This window comes from Cibotium barometz, chromosome 52, assembly GCF_041138505.1.
Source record: "Cibotium barometz isolate CiBa-2024 chromosome 52, ASM4113850v1, whole genome shotgun sequence".
Classification (NCBI taxonomy): domain Eukaryota; kingdom Viridiplantae; phylum Streptophyta; class Polypodiopsida; order Cyatheales; family Cibotiaceae; genus Cibotium; species Cibotium barometz.
The window spans coordinates 14317458-14332616 of NC_141097.1; the positions used below are offsets into that span (position 1 = coordinate 14317458).

A 15159-nucleotide genomic window follows, 5' to 3' on the forward strand; every position below is an offset into this window, starting at 1 on the left:
TGGAGTGCATAATTGCATCATTTTTTTGGGCACAAGGTGGTGGTCTTGTTCTACACTACCTAAATTGTCAGTTGCACTTAGTGGAGCTACCATAGTCTACAATGCCTTGTTACTTGGCAATTGTTGGAGTTGCCTTATCCTACATTAACACGCGTCGATCCTAGTGTCGGGCCACTCGGTACCTTTTGCTATTAGTTGGGACACCTTGAACACATCACTATCAGTTTTGGGACACCTTGAACACATCACTATCAGTTACAAGTTTCCAATGTTTCTTTACTTGGAAAGGCAAGGCTAGGAAATCTCTCTGGGTCGCGTTTCTTGATGATTGCCTAAGAGCTGGGCGCAGAGCCTCTTCCGCCCAAATAATGTGTAAACCCCCTTAGTATTAAGGTGGAAGACTTGATTTTCATTGTTTGAAATGCTAAATTCTCATTAAGTGCCCTCTCTTTAGTGACACCATGAGTTGGCAGAATGGTTGTATCACTAGGTAAAAAGCCAGTGTCGTAGCGGGGTTGCCCATCTTATGTGTAATTGACCTAATATATGGGAGAGGCTCATGGGCACCCATCTTTAGAGCTGTGTTTTATCGAGGGGTAGTGGGGGTAGCAGGATTGAGTTAAGTTGTTCCACCTCAAGGGTAGTAGGGGTATGGGGGTTTGAGAAAACTTGTTGCACTTCGTAGCCCCTCTAGAAAATGAGGGTCATAAGAGAAAACTAAGGGGATTAACCAATGAAGGAGGGAGGATATTGAATTGCAGTAGGCGAATCAGATTCTTGTTTTTTTAAGAATTTCAGCTGCATCTATTTAAGTGCCTTGTAAAATTGACGATCGAGTAACCTCACCTGTTTTCGACGGGTAAGAGGCCACCCCTCCTCAAACCTCCAAATTGCATGCCCAAGCCTCCAGAAATTTCTCCTTTCGTCCTAATTCTTAGCCAACGTAGCAACCCATGAAACTTGTCCCTTAAGAAGAAATAAGAGAAGAGGTTACTCTTCTCTTAGCCTCCAAACTGCGTGCCCAAGCCTCGAGAAATTTCTCAATTCTTAGCCAACGTAGCAACCCATGAAACTTGTCCCTTAAGAAGAAATAAGAGAAGAGGTTACTCTTCCTCACCCGACCTAATAACATAATAGGGCAACGCTATTTTTTTTAATAACACTATAAAACACCCAATAAAAACGTAAAAATGCATTACCTTTTACTCTTTTTTTTTTCCCTAGGGTTTGCCTCTGGTCTGTCTGTCTGTCCTCGTGTTTTGTCTAGAGGGTCGCCTTGCTTATCCAGCCCTTTTTCATGTTTATGATCAAATTGTAATCTACTGATATTTAGAAATATATGCATTTTGGTCTGTTGATTTTTCTACTCAAGTCCCTATTTTTTGCTAAAATAATATTTTAAAAAGGTAAACGCATATTTTCTCAATGCTTTTTTCCACCTAGTGTGTGCACTATATAGTTTTTTTTTCTTTATGTACCTTTTATTTATTATTTTGACTAACACTTATTCTTGCCCTTTTAGGGAAGAATTAATTTAGCATGCCCTATACACCTTTATATTTCATTGGCCCTGTTTTTTTAGTGGAAGGAGGAATAAATTAATCCAAATTTAAATACATTTCACATGAGAGCAATGCAGCAGATATGCATAGACTATTAGGGTTTTGCATGAAGTGAAGGCTTTTTGATAATTGTAGTTTTATTTTTTATTTTTTGAACTGCCATATAAAAGAAGGGAGGAAGGAGGAGGGCTGTACAGAGAAGATAGCATGGGAGTTCCAGCATTTTACAGATGGTTGGCAGCCAGGTACCCTCTTATAGTGGTGGATGTGGTTGAAGAGGAGCCCCAGGACAACTCACAGGAGACCATCCACCCATCAGTAGATGCAAGCAAACCAAACCCTAATGGCATTGAGTTTGACAACCTTTACCTTGACATGAATGGCATCATCCATCCTTGCTTCCACCCCGACGACACGGTACGGCATTTCCCCTCCCTAGTAGTTGTACATACTGAACAAAATTTAACATTATTTGCAATCTTCATAAATGAAAAATTTCAATTTCTTTTGGCAGTCCTCAAGTGGTTGTATATTTCTTTTTAGTTTTTTTTTTCAAATTTCATTCTTATTTATCTCAACTTGAAACGGTTCAGTTTTTCCACAAATTGTAAAAATCTAGTTCATTTTTCATTTTTTTTTTGACAGCACTTTTCAAGTGATCAGATATTGTTTAAATTTTGTGCTCCTTTTTTCCCTGGTTTATTTAAGAACACATTTTTTGGATTGGATCATGGCAGCCCACACCAAAAACATACGATGAAGTTTTCAGACGGGTGTTTGAGTACATTGATCGTCTTTTTGCGATGGTGCGACCCAGAAAGCTGTTATACATGGCAATTGGTATGGATCTTTAAAACTTGCAGCCAGATCACATGCTTTGCCAGGCATCGTTCTTCTACATTTAGGTGTTTTCTAAGCTTGATAAGATCTTTGCAAAGAGGGCAGAAGTTTGATGCAGCCTTCTTACTGCATGCATTCATGCACGTATGTATCAAGTGCGCGCGTGTGTGTGAATGCAGTCTTCTTACGTTTTGTATGTACATGTTTGTATTTTGCATGCATGTATACATATGTATGAATGTATGTGCCATAGAAGTTTGTTTGTTTCTTCAGATGGAGTGGCACCAAGGGCGAAAATGAATCAGCAACGATCAAGGCGTTTTCGTGCTGCTAAAGATGCTGCTGATGCTGTAAGTTTTTGAATGGTGCTGCACTGGTTATGCAAAAAAGCTCATGAGAAGGCAAAATCCTCAACCTTGCCTAAAAGCTAGACTGTGTCTTCCACAAATGTAGATGTTGCCTTCAAAAAATTTGGACTGAAAACTGCCCCCACAGCTATTTCCTTGTAGCAGCCACCAATGTTCACTGTCTCCATGCTGGGATAAAAAGGGCTGATCTTTTCTATCGAGACATTCCTATGTACCATTCTCAATGAAAAAAAACTTCATCACCATGCACACAAGTAAAATATTGCAGAGAGAATGTGGTTTAAGTAGGTTGTCTTTCCCTGAGTATCTCTCACTCGGGAAGCTCTAATGGCTCTTTCATCTTGTGTGTAATTTGGATGTCGATTCTATTTAGTTGAGATGGCATGGCTTGCCTCTGATGCTTCAATTTGCATTGCTTGGTCTATGTAGACTCTGTGGGCTCTGAATTCTGGTACCTTCACCTTGGTCTTCATGCTTTTTTGGAACGTGTCTATAGCGGTGGAGTGGTAGATGTGTCACAGGTTGGCCAGCAGAGCAACTGTTGTTTGGGGCATGAATGTCTATGGCCAGGAGGAGGTGTTCTTGTCAGCTTGGGTTACCTCCCTTGGGCCTTTAAAACGGGAGCAGTCCCAATTTTCACTTGTACTCCTGCATTATAGAGCAGCCTCATGTCACCACATAATTCAATATCTCTAATTGCTGACTGTGTTGGGTATAGCCACAAGACTTGCCAATAATTAATACTTGTCTTTTACATGTTGTGTGCTCTAATGCAAGCTTCTAGATTTGATGCGAAACTTTTTTCGATAATGGTACGTATGCAATCAAAGTTACAGTCAAAGTTGGTGACACCATACTTGGGGGGAAGCGTCCACCTTGGCCTACATAAGTGGCTGGCTACAGGAGTGCATTAATGGTCTTTAGCAAATCTTAAGCTCCACAAAGAATAATATGTTTCCCTCATTTGTGATTCAAGGCTGCTGAAGAAGAAAGGCTTCGCAAGGAGTTTGAGGCTGCAGGTCGAATCATACCTCCCCAGGAGGAGTCTGAAGCTTATGATTCAAACGTGATTACCCCAGGAACAGCTTTCATGGACAGTTTGGCAGTAGCTCTTCGATATTACATTCACCTCCGCCTTAATCATGATTCTGGATGGCATAAAATCAAAGTAAGATCTCACATGGTTTTGGTCTTCTTAAGGTCGTATTTGCAAGCTGGTTTTTGATTGCTGTTGTGATGGAATCTGAAGCATATCTGGCTGCTGTCAGGTTATTCTCTCTGATGCCAATTCACCTGGTGAAGGGGAGCATAAGATCATGTCATATATCCGTCTGCAAAGAAATCTTTCTGGATTTGATCCTAACACACGCCATTGTTTGTATGGATTGGTAAGCTTGGTCTATTTGTGCATGTAAATTGTGTGTAGTCATGCCATATCAATGCCTGGATTCTTTTGGTATTTTTCAGGATGCTGATCTGATTATGCTGGCCCTTGCAACTCATGAAATACATTTTTCCATCTTAAGGGAGGTATGTGCTGTCACCATCTGTTTGTTATCTCTGCATGTGTGTGCTCAAATGTGAATGGGCAGGAGGGCGCGTGTTGTGCTGCTGCCCCTATTTTTCCATTTTTGGATGATCCATATTTAAGGTTCTTCATTTTGATATTTGCAAATTGCAGATTGTGTATCAAACTGGCCAACAGTCCAAGTGTTTTATTTGTGGTCAAAGTGGCCATTTAGCACCTGATTGTGGTCAGCTTGACCGGAGGCATGCAGATTCTGCCCAAAGTGGAGGAGGAGAGTCTGCCCAAAGTGGAGGAGGAGAGTCTGCCCCAAAGAAAAGGCCTTTTCAGGTCAGGCTGTTACAATGTTTTATGAGAATCAGCTTATTAGGAAGACATGTAGGACTTGTTATTCTCAGAAAAGATGAAAAACCTTAAAAAATGTAGAAACCCTGAAAAATACAGAAAAGTAGATGAGCATGATGGCGTGAAGAAAAGGGTTAGCCAGGCATGAGCATGGTGGGATGGAAAACATAGGTGAGAGGTGGATAGTGTGGCTTTGATACCATGTTGAGATTACATAGTGCTTGAGAGAGAGAGAGAGAGGAATGGAGAGAGATTGCACAACACAATGATGAATGAAGTGTGATACTACTTCCACCATGTACATTGCTTTTATAGGCATGAAGCCTCATCTTTTGGCCTAGACCTTAAAAAGGGCTGTTCACACCAATGGACACACTACTAGACTCCAAAAGACCCAACAATGGACTCTTGAAGATGCATCTGTTGCAAAGCCTGCTGCCAATCGGTTGGAGCCAGACTATGAAGTTGGTTGGAGAGGTCCTCCATAGTAGTATATTGAGATGAGGACTTGGAATGTTGGGGCTTCGGGGGTTGTGGTTGCAAGCGCCTTTGGGCCCTAGTAAGAACCATCAACAAGTGGGTGAAGCCGATGCATACTAGGAATTGGAAAGGGTAGGTTGCAAGCTGGGAGGTTGCTATAGACCACTCTGTATAGGTAGGAGAATCAATTAGAACGGAGAGCCGTGGGATTAGTTGTCGGTGAAGATGGAGCAGAAGGGTTTTTTATTTTTGTAAACCACTAGTCCCAATTTGCATACCTAAAGTGTGGTGCCCGTATGATGATGAATTTGCGGGTTTCTCTTCTATAAACAGTCCACCTTTTTAATGTTTGAACCATAAAAAGCTTACGGAAAAAATCACACATGTTGCCATGTGTGTATGATAGAGGGGAGGGGGCACCGGGTTTGTCATGTGCACGCCCGTGCCATGGCTAATCTTCGGCATGAACAACATAATCCCTGATTAGGATAATCAGTTAGAACAGCATTTAGGTCATCTACAGCAGTATAATCATCATCATCATCATCATCATCATCATCGTCGTCGTCGTTAGCATCAGTATCAAGTCATCATCATTAAACTTAGTAGCATCATCATCATCATCATCATCACCATAAGCATCTGTTAGAAGTCATCTCCTGTCTATATTTATACACCAGGGCCTCTGTTGTGGGTGTGCCTGCCCTGTATAAGGTGTTTTATCATTTTTCCTCACTTCCCGTATTTTTTCCTATTTTTCCCATTTTTTCCAGTGGTGTGGAGGGATGCCAGAGGTTGGCAGGAGCACCTAGTGGCTGGCCGACTGTTGCATCTGCAGTCTTGTGGCTGGCTGACTGAGTCGTGGAGTATTCTACTGCTGGCCCACTGGATGTATGCAGTCGTGGGCTTCTTTTATTGCTGGCCGACTGCTCATGCAGTCGTGGAGGGCCACCAGTGCTGGCCGACTGCTCACATGGGGCATATAAATAGGCCCCATGCCCCCACCACTTCCTCATTCAGTTTTCTGCGGGATCTTGTGTATAGAGAAGAGTTTACACACCTATCTCTGTGTTTCTTGTGCTGTCTATTTTCTGCATTCCACTTGCTCTTGTCTACCCAAGTTTGGTTATCATTTCCGCTTCATATTCTGACATGGTATCAGAGCCCTAGGCTTGTGATAGATCTTGGGAGTTTTTTTGAGCAAGAGGGGGATCGTTAGGTTGCTGATTGGTGGACTGTTTTGGACTGTTTGGGAAGAGAAGGTGCAAGAGAAAGGCGGGCTAAAGGTGCTGGACAGCCACTTGCAGCTTTTACAGATTTTTTTTCCCACCCACCCACCCTTTCAGGTTACTCCCCGCGATGGCAGATTTACTAGAGATGGCTGAGAAGCACCTGAAGATTCCGACTCTCCCCACGTTCCCAGTGGATCGTGAGTTGGATAGGTCCAATTACGGCATCTGGAAGGTCATGATGGAGTCTATGCTGGAGTCATATGACCTTGCTGATTTCATCATCATCGGGGTTCCACGGCCGGAAGCAGAGGAAGGGGAGTTATTGTCGACAAGGAAGGACCGAGAGGCACAGGCACACATGTGGGATCGTGTCAACGCCAGGGTCCGTTCTTTTATTTTCCTCAACTGCACACCACAAGTGATCAATCATGTAAAGCACATGACGCTGGCGAGAGGCATATGGGAGCACTTGGCTTCTTTGTATAACAGGATATCACCCATGAAACGGATCTCCTTGGAAGTGCAGATGCGGGTTATGAACCCTGCAAAGTCCTCGACGATGCGGGAACACATTAACAAGCTGCAGGCCCTTCAGCAGGAAGTCCTACAAGCTGGGAAAGAGATATCATCTGAAGACATGGCCATCACTTTGCTTTCCCACTTGCCTGCTCAGTATTCTACTTTCTATTCCTCATTGATTACGAGTGGCAGACTCAGCACCATTACCTGGGAGGAGCTTGTGCCAATGGTCTTGGACCAGAAGGAACGTTTCACGAACCCTCCTCACAGCGGAGGTTCGGAGGCCTTAACTGCCCAACGGTCGAAAGGCCGGAATAACAACAAGGGCAAAGGGAAGGCTTCACCGGAGAAGTCTTCTGAGAAGAAGCCTGATTCAGAACGAGAGAAGCTGAAGGCCGAAAGATCTTGTAATGATTGTGGCGAGAAAGGCCACTATTGGAGGAAGTGCCCTAAGCGGACAAGGAAGAGTGCTGATTCCTCAGCCTCAGCTGCAAAGACTCCGGCATTTGTGCACTTAGAGATGGTGGACTCTGATGCTTCATCATCTTTGAGCGAGGAGGCAGTTGGCTTCACCGCGATGAATACTCGGGAATGGATTCTTGACAGTGGTGCTTCCAGGCACATGACTCCATCCCGTGACTTCTTTCTGGATCTGAAACGGCAGTCAAGTCGCATCTTTATTGGCGACAACTCCACTATTCCGATACATAGTGAGGGCCGGATGGAGATTATTCCCGACGGCAAGGGGGGCAAGCATGCTTCCCGTGTTCTTTATGTCCTTGCTCTGGGTTTTCATCTTCTGTCAGTGCATGAAGTATGCAAGACTGGCTTTCGGGTGGAATTTGAGGAGCATTCAGTTGCTCTAAGGGACCGTGAGACTGGCCAGGTTGTTTGGGAAGGCGGTGTGGAGAATGGTATCTACAAGCTCTCTGCACTCTCCTCGTTAATAGGTTCTCAGGTCGGAGATTTGTGGCACTTTCATTTTGGCCAGTTAAATATGGATGCATTGAGGCGAGCTTTCCGAGACCAGATGGTGGTTGGCTTGCCAGATGTGGGTAGTAGGGAAGGGCGTTGCAGTTCTTGCATACGTGGTAAGTAGCACATGGAATCCTTTCCGAAGCAGGCTTCCAGGCGGGCTTCGAAACCATTGGAGTTGATTCACACTGACTTGTGTGGACCTCAACAGACACCATCTTTAGGAGGATCTCTCTACTTTATGCTGCTTGTTGATGATTGTACCAGATTCACGTGGGTCTACTTTCTTTCCCGAAGGACCAAGCTTTTGCACGGTTCAAGGATTGGCACGTGATGGTGGAGAAAGAGTCTGGATTTGAGGTTAAGACTCTCAAGGCTGATAAAGGAGGTGAATTCTCCTCGACTGTATTTCTCAAATTTTGTGCAGATCATGGCATCAAAAGGGAACTAGCCAATACAGGATCGCCTTCGGAGAATGGAGTTGTTGAACGCAAGAACAGGACTGTGGTGGAGATGGTGAGGACCATGCTGGAGCATCGTGATCTTCCTCGTCCACTTTGGGGAGAGGCTGTGGCAACGGCTGTCCATACCCTCAACTGATCTCCGACGACTTCAGTACCCCATATGACTCCATTTGAGGCATACTTTGGCAGGAAACCTGATGTCTCGCACTTCCGTGTCTTTGGGAGTGACGCGTATGTACATATTCCGAAGAAGCAGAGGGGGAAGCTTGACTCCAAGTCCCGCAAGCTTGTATTTGTGGGGTATAATTCTCTTTCCAAGGGATACAGGTTGTATGATCCAGACAGGAACGAGATTGTTGTCAGCCGGGATGTGAGTCTTTGACGAGCATGTTCCAGTATCCACTGTCGAGGAGCCGCCACTTCTTGGAGATCAAGAGGAGTCTGATGATGATTCCCAGACCATTACTCCAGTTGATCAACCTCAGTCAGTACAGGAGGTTGAGCCCGCAGCTGGAGTTGAGCCCCCGCGACCACAGGAGGCTCCACGATCTGTTCGAGTACCTAGGTGGTTGTTAGACACCCTTCGGGAGTCAGGTGTCACGGAGCTACCCTCCGAGTGGACCACAGAGGACGGCCCTCGAAGATCACATAGAGTTCGAGATAAAAGCAACACGACGGAGCTTCTTCAGGTGAACTATGCTTTGATGTCTCGTATCATGCGGGACAAAGAGCCCACTTCCGTAAAGGAAGCCCTTTCACAGGATACTTGGAGGAAAGCCATGCAGGTGGAACTTGATGCCATCGAGAAGAACAACACTTGGGAGTTGGTACCGATGCTGTCGAAGCGGTCAGTCATTGGTGTCAAATGGGTCCTTAAGACCAAATATGCGTCTGATGGATCGGTGGACAAACACAAAGCCAGACTTGTGGCTAAAGGTTATGCTCAGCGGCCAGGCATCGACTACGAGGATACCTTTGCACCGACAGCGCAGATGTCCACGATTCGGACCGTTCTTGCCCTTGCTTCTTCTCAGAGGTGGCCCGTGTATCAAATGGATGTAAAATTTGCGTTCCTAAATGGTGACCTGCAGGAGGAGGTGTATGTTGAGCAGCCTCCAGGCTTTATTGTTCCAGGATCTGAAGGGATGGTTTACAGGTTACGTAAGGCCTTGTATGGTCTTAAGCAGGCTCCCAGGGCCTGGAATCAGAAGATTGATTCCTTCTTTATTCGGACTGGATTTTAGAGATCGGTTGCAGATCCGAACCTGTATCTCTTTCGGGAATGCGGCATGGTCACGCTTATCATCCTTTATGTGGATGATCTCATTCTCACCGGCGTTCATGTGGAGCACATTAGAGTGACGAAGGCTGCCTTGTCAAAGGAGTTTGAGATGATCGACTTAGGCTTACTTCACTTCTTTTTGGGATTGGAGATCTGGCAGACCCAGAGGGGGTTTTTCGTCTCTCAGCAGCGGTATGTTCATGAGTTGCTTGAGGCCTTTGGGATGGAGAACTGCAAGCCTATGGACCCGAACACAAAGTTAACTGTTACTGATCCTTGTGAGCCAGTTGATGCCTCAGTACCGGAAGTTGGTTGGTTCATTGATCTGGTTGCTGAACACCAGATTGGACTTGACCTTCTCCGTGGGGCTGTTGAGCTCTTTTATGCAGACGCCATTGAAGTCTCATTGGGACGCAGGATTGCGGATCTTGCGGTATCTGTAGAGTACGAAGGATGTGGGACTCTTTTACACAGGAGGGGATGGAGTCAGGCTCCAAGGTTGGAGTGACTGAGATTGGGGAGGAGATCCAGACACGAGGAGATCTACTTCAGGAGGATACAGTTTCACCCTCGGCTTAGAAGCAGTTTCTTGGAGCAGCAAGAGGCAGCCAACTATTGCCTCTTTCTTCGACAGAGGCAGAGTACCGGGCTGCTTGTGGTGCTACTTGTGAGGTTGTGTGGCTGCGGAGGCTGCTAGGCGAGATTGGGTTTCCACAGAAGGAGCCCACGATCATCCAGTGCGATAACCAGAGTTGTATAGCTATCGCTCGGAACCCGGTCTTCCATGCTCGGACCAAGCATATATAGATACAGTATCACTTTGTACGTGAGAAGATCTTGGCTGGTGACATCTTGCTACTTTATTGTTCGACGGAGGACAATGTGGCAGACCTCTTCACGAAGTCTCTACCTCAGGCTACGTTCAGGCAACACTCCAGCTCCCTTGGGTTGGTTTCACAGCCAGGAGCTGAGAGGGGGTGTTAGAAGTCATCTCCTGTCTATATTTATACACCAGGGCCTCTGTTGTGGGTGTGCCCGCCCTCTATAAGGTGTTTTATCATTTTTTCTCACTCCCCGTATTTTTCCCTATTTTTTCCATTTTTTTTAGTGGTGTGGAGTGATGCCAGAGGTTGGCAGGAGCACCTAGTGGCTGGCCGACTGTCCCATCTGTAGTCTTGTGGCTGGCCGACTGCCCAGACATCAGTCGTGGAGTATTCTACTGTTGGCCCACTGGATGTATGCAGTCGTGGGCTTCTTTTATTGCTGGCCGACTACTCATGCAGTCGTGGAGGGCCACCAGTGCTGGCCGACTGCTCACATGGGGCATATAAATAGGCCCCATGCCCCCACCACTTCCTCATTCAGTTTTCTGCGGGATCTTGTGTATAGAGAAGAGTTTACACACCTATCTCTGTGTTTCTTGTGTTGTCTATTTTCTACATTCTACTTGCTCTTGTCTACCCAAGTTTGGTTATCATTTGTGCTGCATATTCTGACAGCATCATGGGAGGGCTTGGCACCATGTTGGTGCCAGCAGGTTGCTGTCGGCAGCCAGCAGAGATGCCCAAGCAACGGGCGGCTAGGTGCTAGAGGCATGGCAGAAGGTGTGTGCAAACATTGGAGGCAAAGCGCAGCATTGAAGGCATAATATCATGAATTTTTGTCCATACAGCAAGCCGACTGCTCTTGTAGGTGGCCGACCAGCTCCCCACTCATATATATAAGCGTCAAATCATAATTCAGTTCAGCAAGTCATTTCCATCATTCATTCATCATAGAAGTTATGAGTAGAAGAGTATGTAGGGCCAGAGGTCAACCCCTTTGGGGTTGACCAAGGGTCTCAACCATGTACATTCATTAAGCAACCTTTTTGCACCATATTAAATACACAAAAACCTTGATGCCGGTCTCTCTCTTCTTCTCTCTCCTTTGTCTTAATCATGTTTAAATCAACATCTTGTTCTTAGTTAGGCTTACTAGTGTGGATCAGTATAGCAAGCCTTCCGTGCATGCAACATTGGTATCAGAGCATTTAGGCTCAGCCACTAAGCATAGTCCCAAGGAGGTGAAAGATCCATCAGAAGAATGCATTCAGGTTAGCAGATGGAGTGGTTTGCAAACAGGCGAAGCTAGAGGAAAGCATTCCCTGAGAATATGTACTCATAACCAGTACATCGAAGAGACTTGCACTTGGTCCATAGAATCACCGCTTTTTTTCTCCTTTAGCGAGGCACAGCCGGCTGATTCCCTCCCACAAAAACAAGAGTCTTCCTAGGACTTGATCTAACTAACGTAACTTAATCGCAACTATTTGTATCGCAAGAATCCCCCAATGCAGTCTACCCCAACCGGCCCATGGGTTAGCCAACCGCCCAACCACTATATTGGTGGGATTCCTTTATAAAAATTTGGTTATGTTTTGCCAGGGTACCAAGGAAAAGAGTTCCGAGGGCCCCTAGCCGGCGGTTCAAGCAAAATTTAAAGTAGTCATACCACTTACACACCCAATATGAAATTGCCATTTTAACAAATTTGGCTGGCTTTAAAACAATCTTTCAATGAAATCATAGTATTACTGATCATAATCCTCCAAAATATTGAGTCCATTGTTTTACAAAATATATCATTCGGACTCTCCGTTGAAGACTAGCTGGCCATCCAACGAGATCCAATATCAAAATTTAGTTCACAAAAGTAATTCTTTTCAGTTCATCCATATCTCCCTCGACGTACACATGGGTGTCCTAGCAACCGCAAGCCCGTGCATCACCTGGTCAGAACCCTCTAGGATCCTACTTAGGTGTCCTAGCACTTCACTCAGGGATCGCTTCGTCGATCCTCGCCCATCGTACCGGAAGCGCACCATTTTAACCATACCGAGGCTTGTCAAGACCTCGGCAGGCTTTGCCGCACGAGCGACGTCCCTCGACGACTCCCCGCCAGTTGTTGCAAAACGAGTCTCTCTTTAGTTAAACACATACTAAATGCTTCCTCCAGCATTCTAGCGTAAAACAGTCCTTTAAAAGAAAACAAAGGTTCTATGCAAGTAGAATTCCCGGTTCGAGATTGGTTTCACAAAACCCTTTTCCCTTAATCCAGATTTTCTTAATGAGAATGTCAAAGTCAAAGTTAAAGTAGCAAGTCAAAGTGAGTAGTTCAGGGAGGAAGGATGACAGAGTGTCCATCCCGTCATCAAGTTTTGCAAGAGGGGATGTCACGTGCACGCCCGTGTCATGGCTAATCTTCGGCATGAACAGCATAATCCTTGATTAGGATAATCAGTTAGGACAACATTTAGGTCATCTACAACAGTAGAATCATCATCATCATCATCAGCATAAGCATTAGTATCAGACCATCATCATTAAATTCACCAGCATCATCATCACCACTAGCATCATCATCATCATAAGCATCATGGGAGGGCTTGGCACCCTGTCGCGATAGCGAGCGAGTTGCTGTTGGCAGCCAATAGAGATGCCCAAGCAACAAGCGGCCAAGTGCTAGAGGCATGGCAGAAGGTGTGGGCAGCATTGAAGGCAAATCGCAACATTGAAGCATAATATCATGAATTTTAGCCCATGCAGTAGGTAGGCTGCTCCTGTAGTTGGCCGACCAACTCCCCACTAGTTGGCCAACCAGCTCCCCACTTGTATATATATGCATCAAATCATAATTTAGTTCAGCAAGTCATTTCCATCATTCATTCATCATAGAAGTTATTAGTAGAAGAGTATGTAGGGCTAGAGGTCAACCCTTTGGGGCTGACCAGGGGCCTCAGCCATGTACATCCATTAAGCAATCTTTTTGTACCATACTAAATACACAAAAACCGTGACACCAATTTCTCTCTTCTCTCTCCTCTGTCTTAATCATGTTTAAATCAACATCTTGTTCTTATTCAGGCTTAGGGTTGTGGATACAGCAAGGCTTTCGTGCATGCAACAAGGTTGACATGCTATAGAGAGGATGACGGTTTTTTAAGGCAGAGAAGCACCTGTTCAAGGAGAAGGGAGTTTTTGTATAGATCGTCACATTTCTTTTTCTTTTTTGTTTGTGTTTTGCGTTGGCCATTGCATGGCTTGTCGTTTGAAAAAAAAAAGTGTAGACGCTTGCTTTGATTGGCCGTGCGTGTGGGTTGGGCATGGGTCGCGTGGCCGCCTGCTCTTCACTTAAAAAAAAAATTCTTTGTCGATGGGGCTGCCATGTGGCTTAAAGCGTTAAAGCCTTGGATATATTATAAGGCTAAGGTGGTATACGTCTTAATAATTATGAGAGATGTAATAAAAACTTTAGTCATGGCGTTTGGTGATTGGAGAAGATGACAATTCAGCCCATAAAGGTGAAGATGAGAAAACACAAGAGAACCACCAGCAGGAAAAACATGGAATTGTGTGTGGAAGAGAAAACGTAGAAGAGAGAGTGAGGCTGTGTGAACTCTGCACTATATAGAAGATCTGGTACACAATACCCCATACTACAAGTGTGCGGGCCAAGGGTGATATTTATATCACCCCTCAGTGCTAGTGCTGGTCGACCAGCATAAAAGTAGCCGATAGCACCTGAGTGTCCACGACTGCATAATAAAGCAAGTTGGCCAGCATAAAAGCAGCCGACAGCACCTGAATGTCCACGATTGCATAATAAAGCAAGTTGGCCAGTATATGCAAGTCGGCTAGGACATCTCCTAGTCGGCCAGGTCTGAAAACAGCTAGCCAGCACACTACTGCCCCACACTACTGCCCCACGACCGAGAAAAATAGGAAAACAATACGGGGAGATGGGGAAAAATGAGAAAAGGTACAGGGCGGGCACCATAGTTGCATTCCGCACCCGTACTCATCCGATGTGTACCTTCACTACTTTCCGTACGACTCCATACGTACCGTACTACGTACGGATAAGGTCTTCGTACCAAATATGAGGTTCAATGTACAACACTTATTTGGCCCATTTTTTTTAATTATTTTAGTCAGTGATCATTGCTCAATAGTTAATAGATTAGTTTTCATTTCAGTATTACCATTGTCTTCCATGCTATTTCTGTATGGATGCTAGATATTTCTTATATATATATATATATATATATAAAACATGAACGTACTTATCTTGATGCGTACTTTACGTACTCGTACCGTACACGTACCATACCGCACTGTACCTAAAGTACTCAACCACTATGGCGGACACACCCACAACAAAGGCCCTCTGTGAGATAATATACAGACAGGAGATGACTGCTAACACCCCCTCTCAGCTCCTAGATGTGGAACCAACCCCAGTGTGGCAATCATGGCAAAATGCCTTATGAAGCGCCTATAATATAAACATAAACCCAGAAAACTACGTACTTGATGTACATTTTGCAGCTCTGGTCAATTCCGAATGGTTTCAATCTTGGCAGGATCCATTCTTACACCATCCTTGGATACAATGTGACCCAAATAGTGTATCTCTGAAAGAAAGAACTCATTTTTCTTGGCATTAATGAAGAGTTTATGCTTCCGCAACTCTTTAAACACTGTGGCCAAATGAGTCCTATGCTCCTGCTCATTCTTGGAGAAAAC

The 15159-nt window shown here is 45.0% G+C and overlaps 1 protein-coding gene across 7 annotated transcripts in view; it reads left to right on the forward strand.

The window, feature by feature from the left end:
- The first annotated feature begins 1114 nt into the window (after nt 1–1114).
- The window catches only part of LOC147608841 (5'-3' exoribonuclease 4-like), a 107931-nt gene continuing 93886 nt past the window's right edge, over nt 1115–15159 (forward strand). For 3 of the 7 annotated variants that reach the window (XR_015264411.1, XM_086788826.1, XM_086788829.1), the window contains exons 1-8: nt 1205–1406; nt 1733–1979; nt 2300–2402; nt 2676–2752; nt 3747–3938; nt 4039–4158; nt 4238–4300; nt 4452–4625. Coding sequence is in view for 5 of the 7 variants with exons in the window: in XM_086788826.1 (XP_086644952.1) it covers nt 1770–1979; nt 2300–2402; nt 2676–2752; nt 3747–3938; nt 4039–4158; nt 4238–4300; nt 4452–4625 (939 nt within the window). In the remaining 2 variants the exon portion in view is untranslated. Of the gene's footprint in view, nt 1980–2299; nt 2403–2675; nt 2753–3746; nt 3939–4038; nt 4159–4237; nt 4301–4451; nt 4626–15159 lie in introns of all 7 variants that reach the window. The other 4 variants (XM_086788825.1, XM_086788828.1, XR_015264410.1 and 1 more) reach the window with 3 other exon arrangements.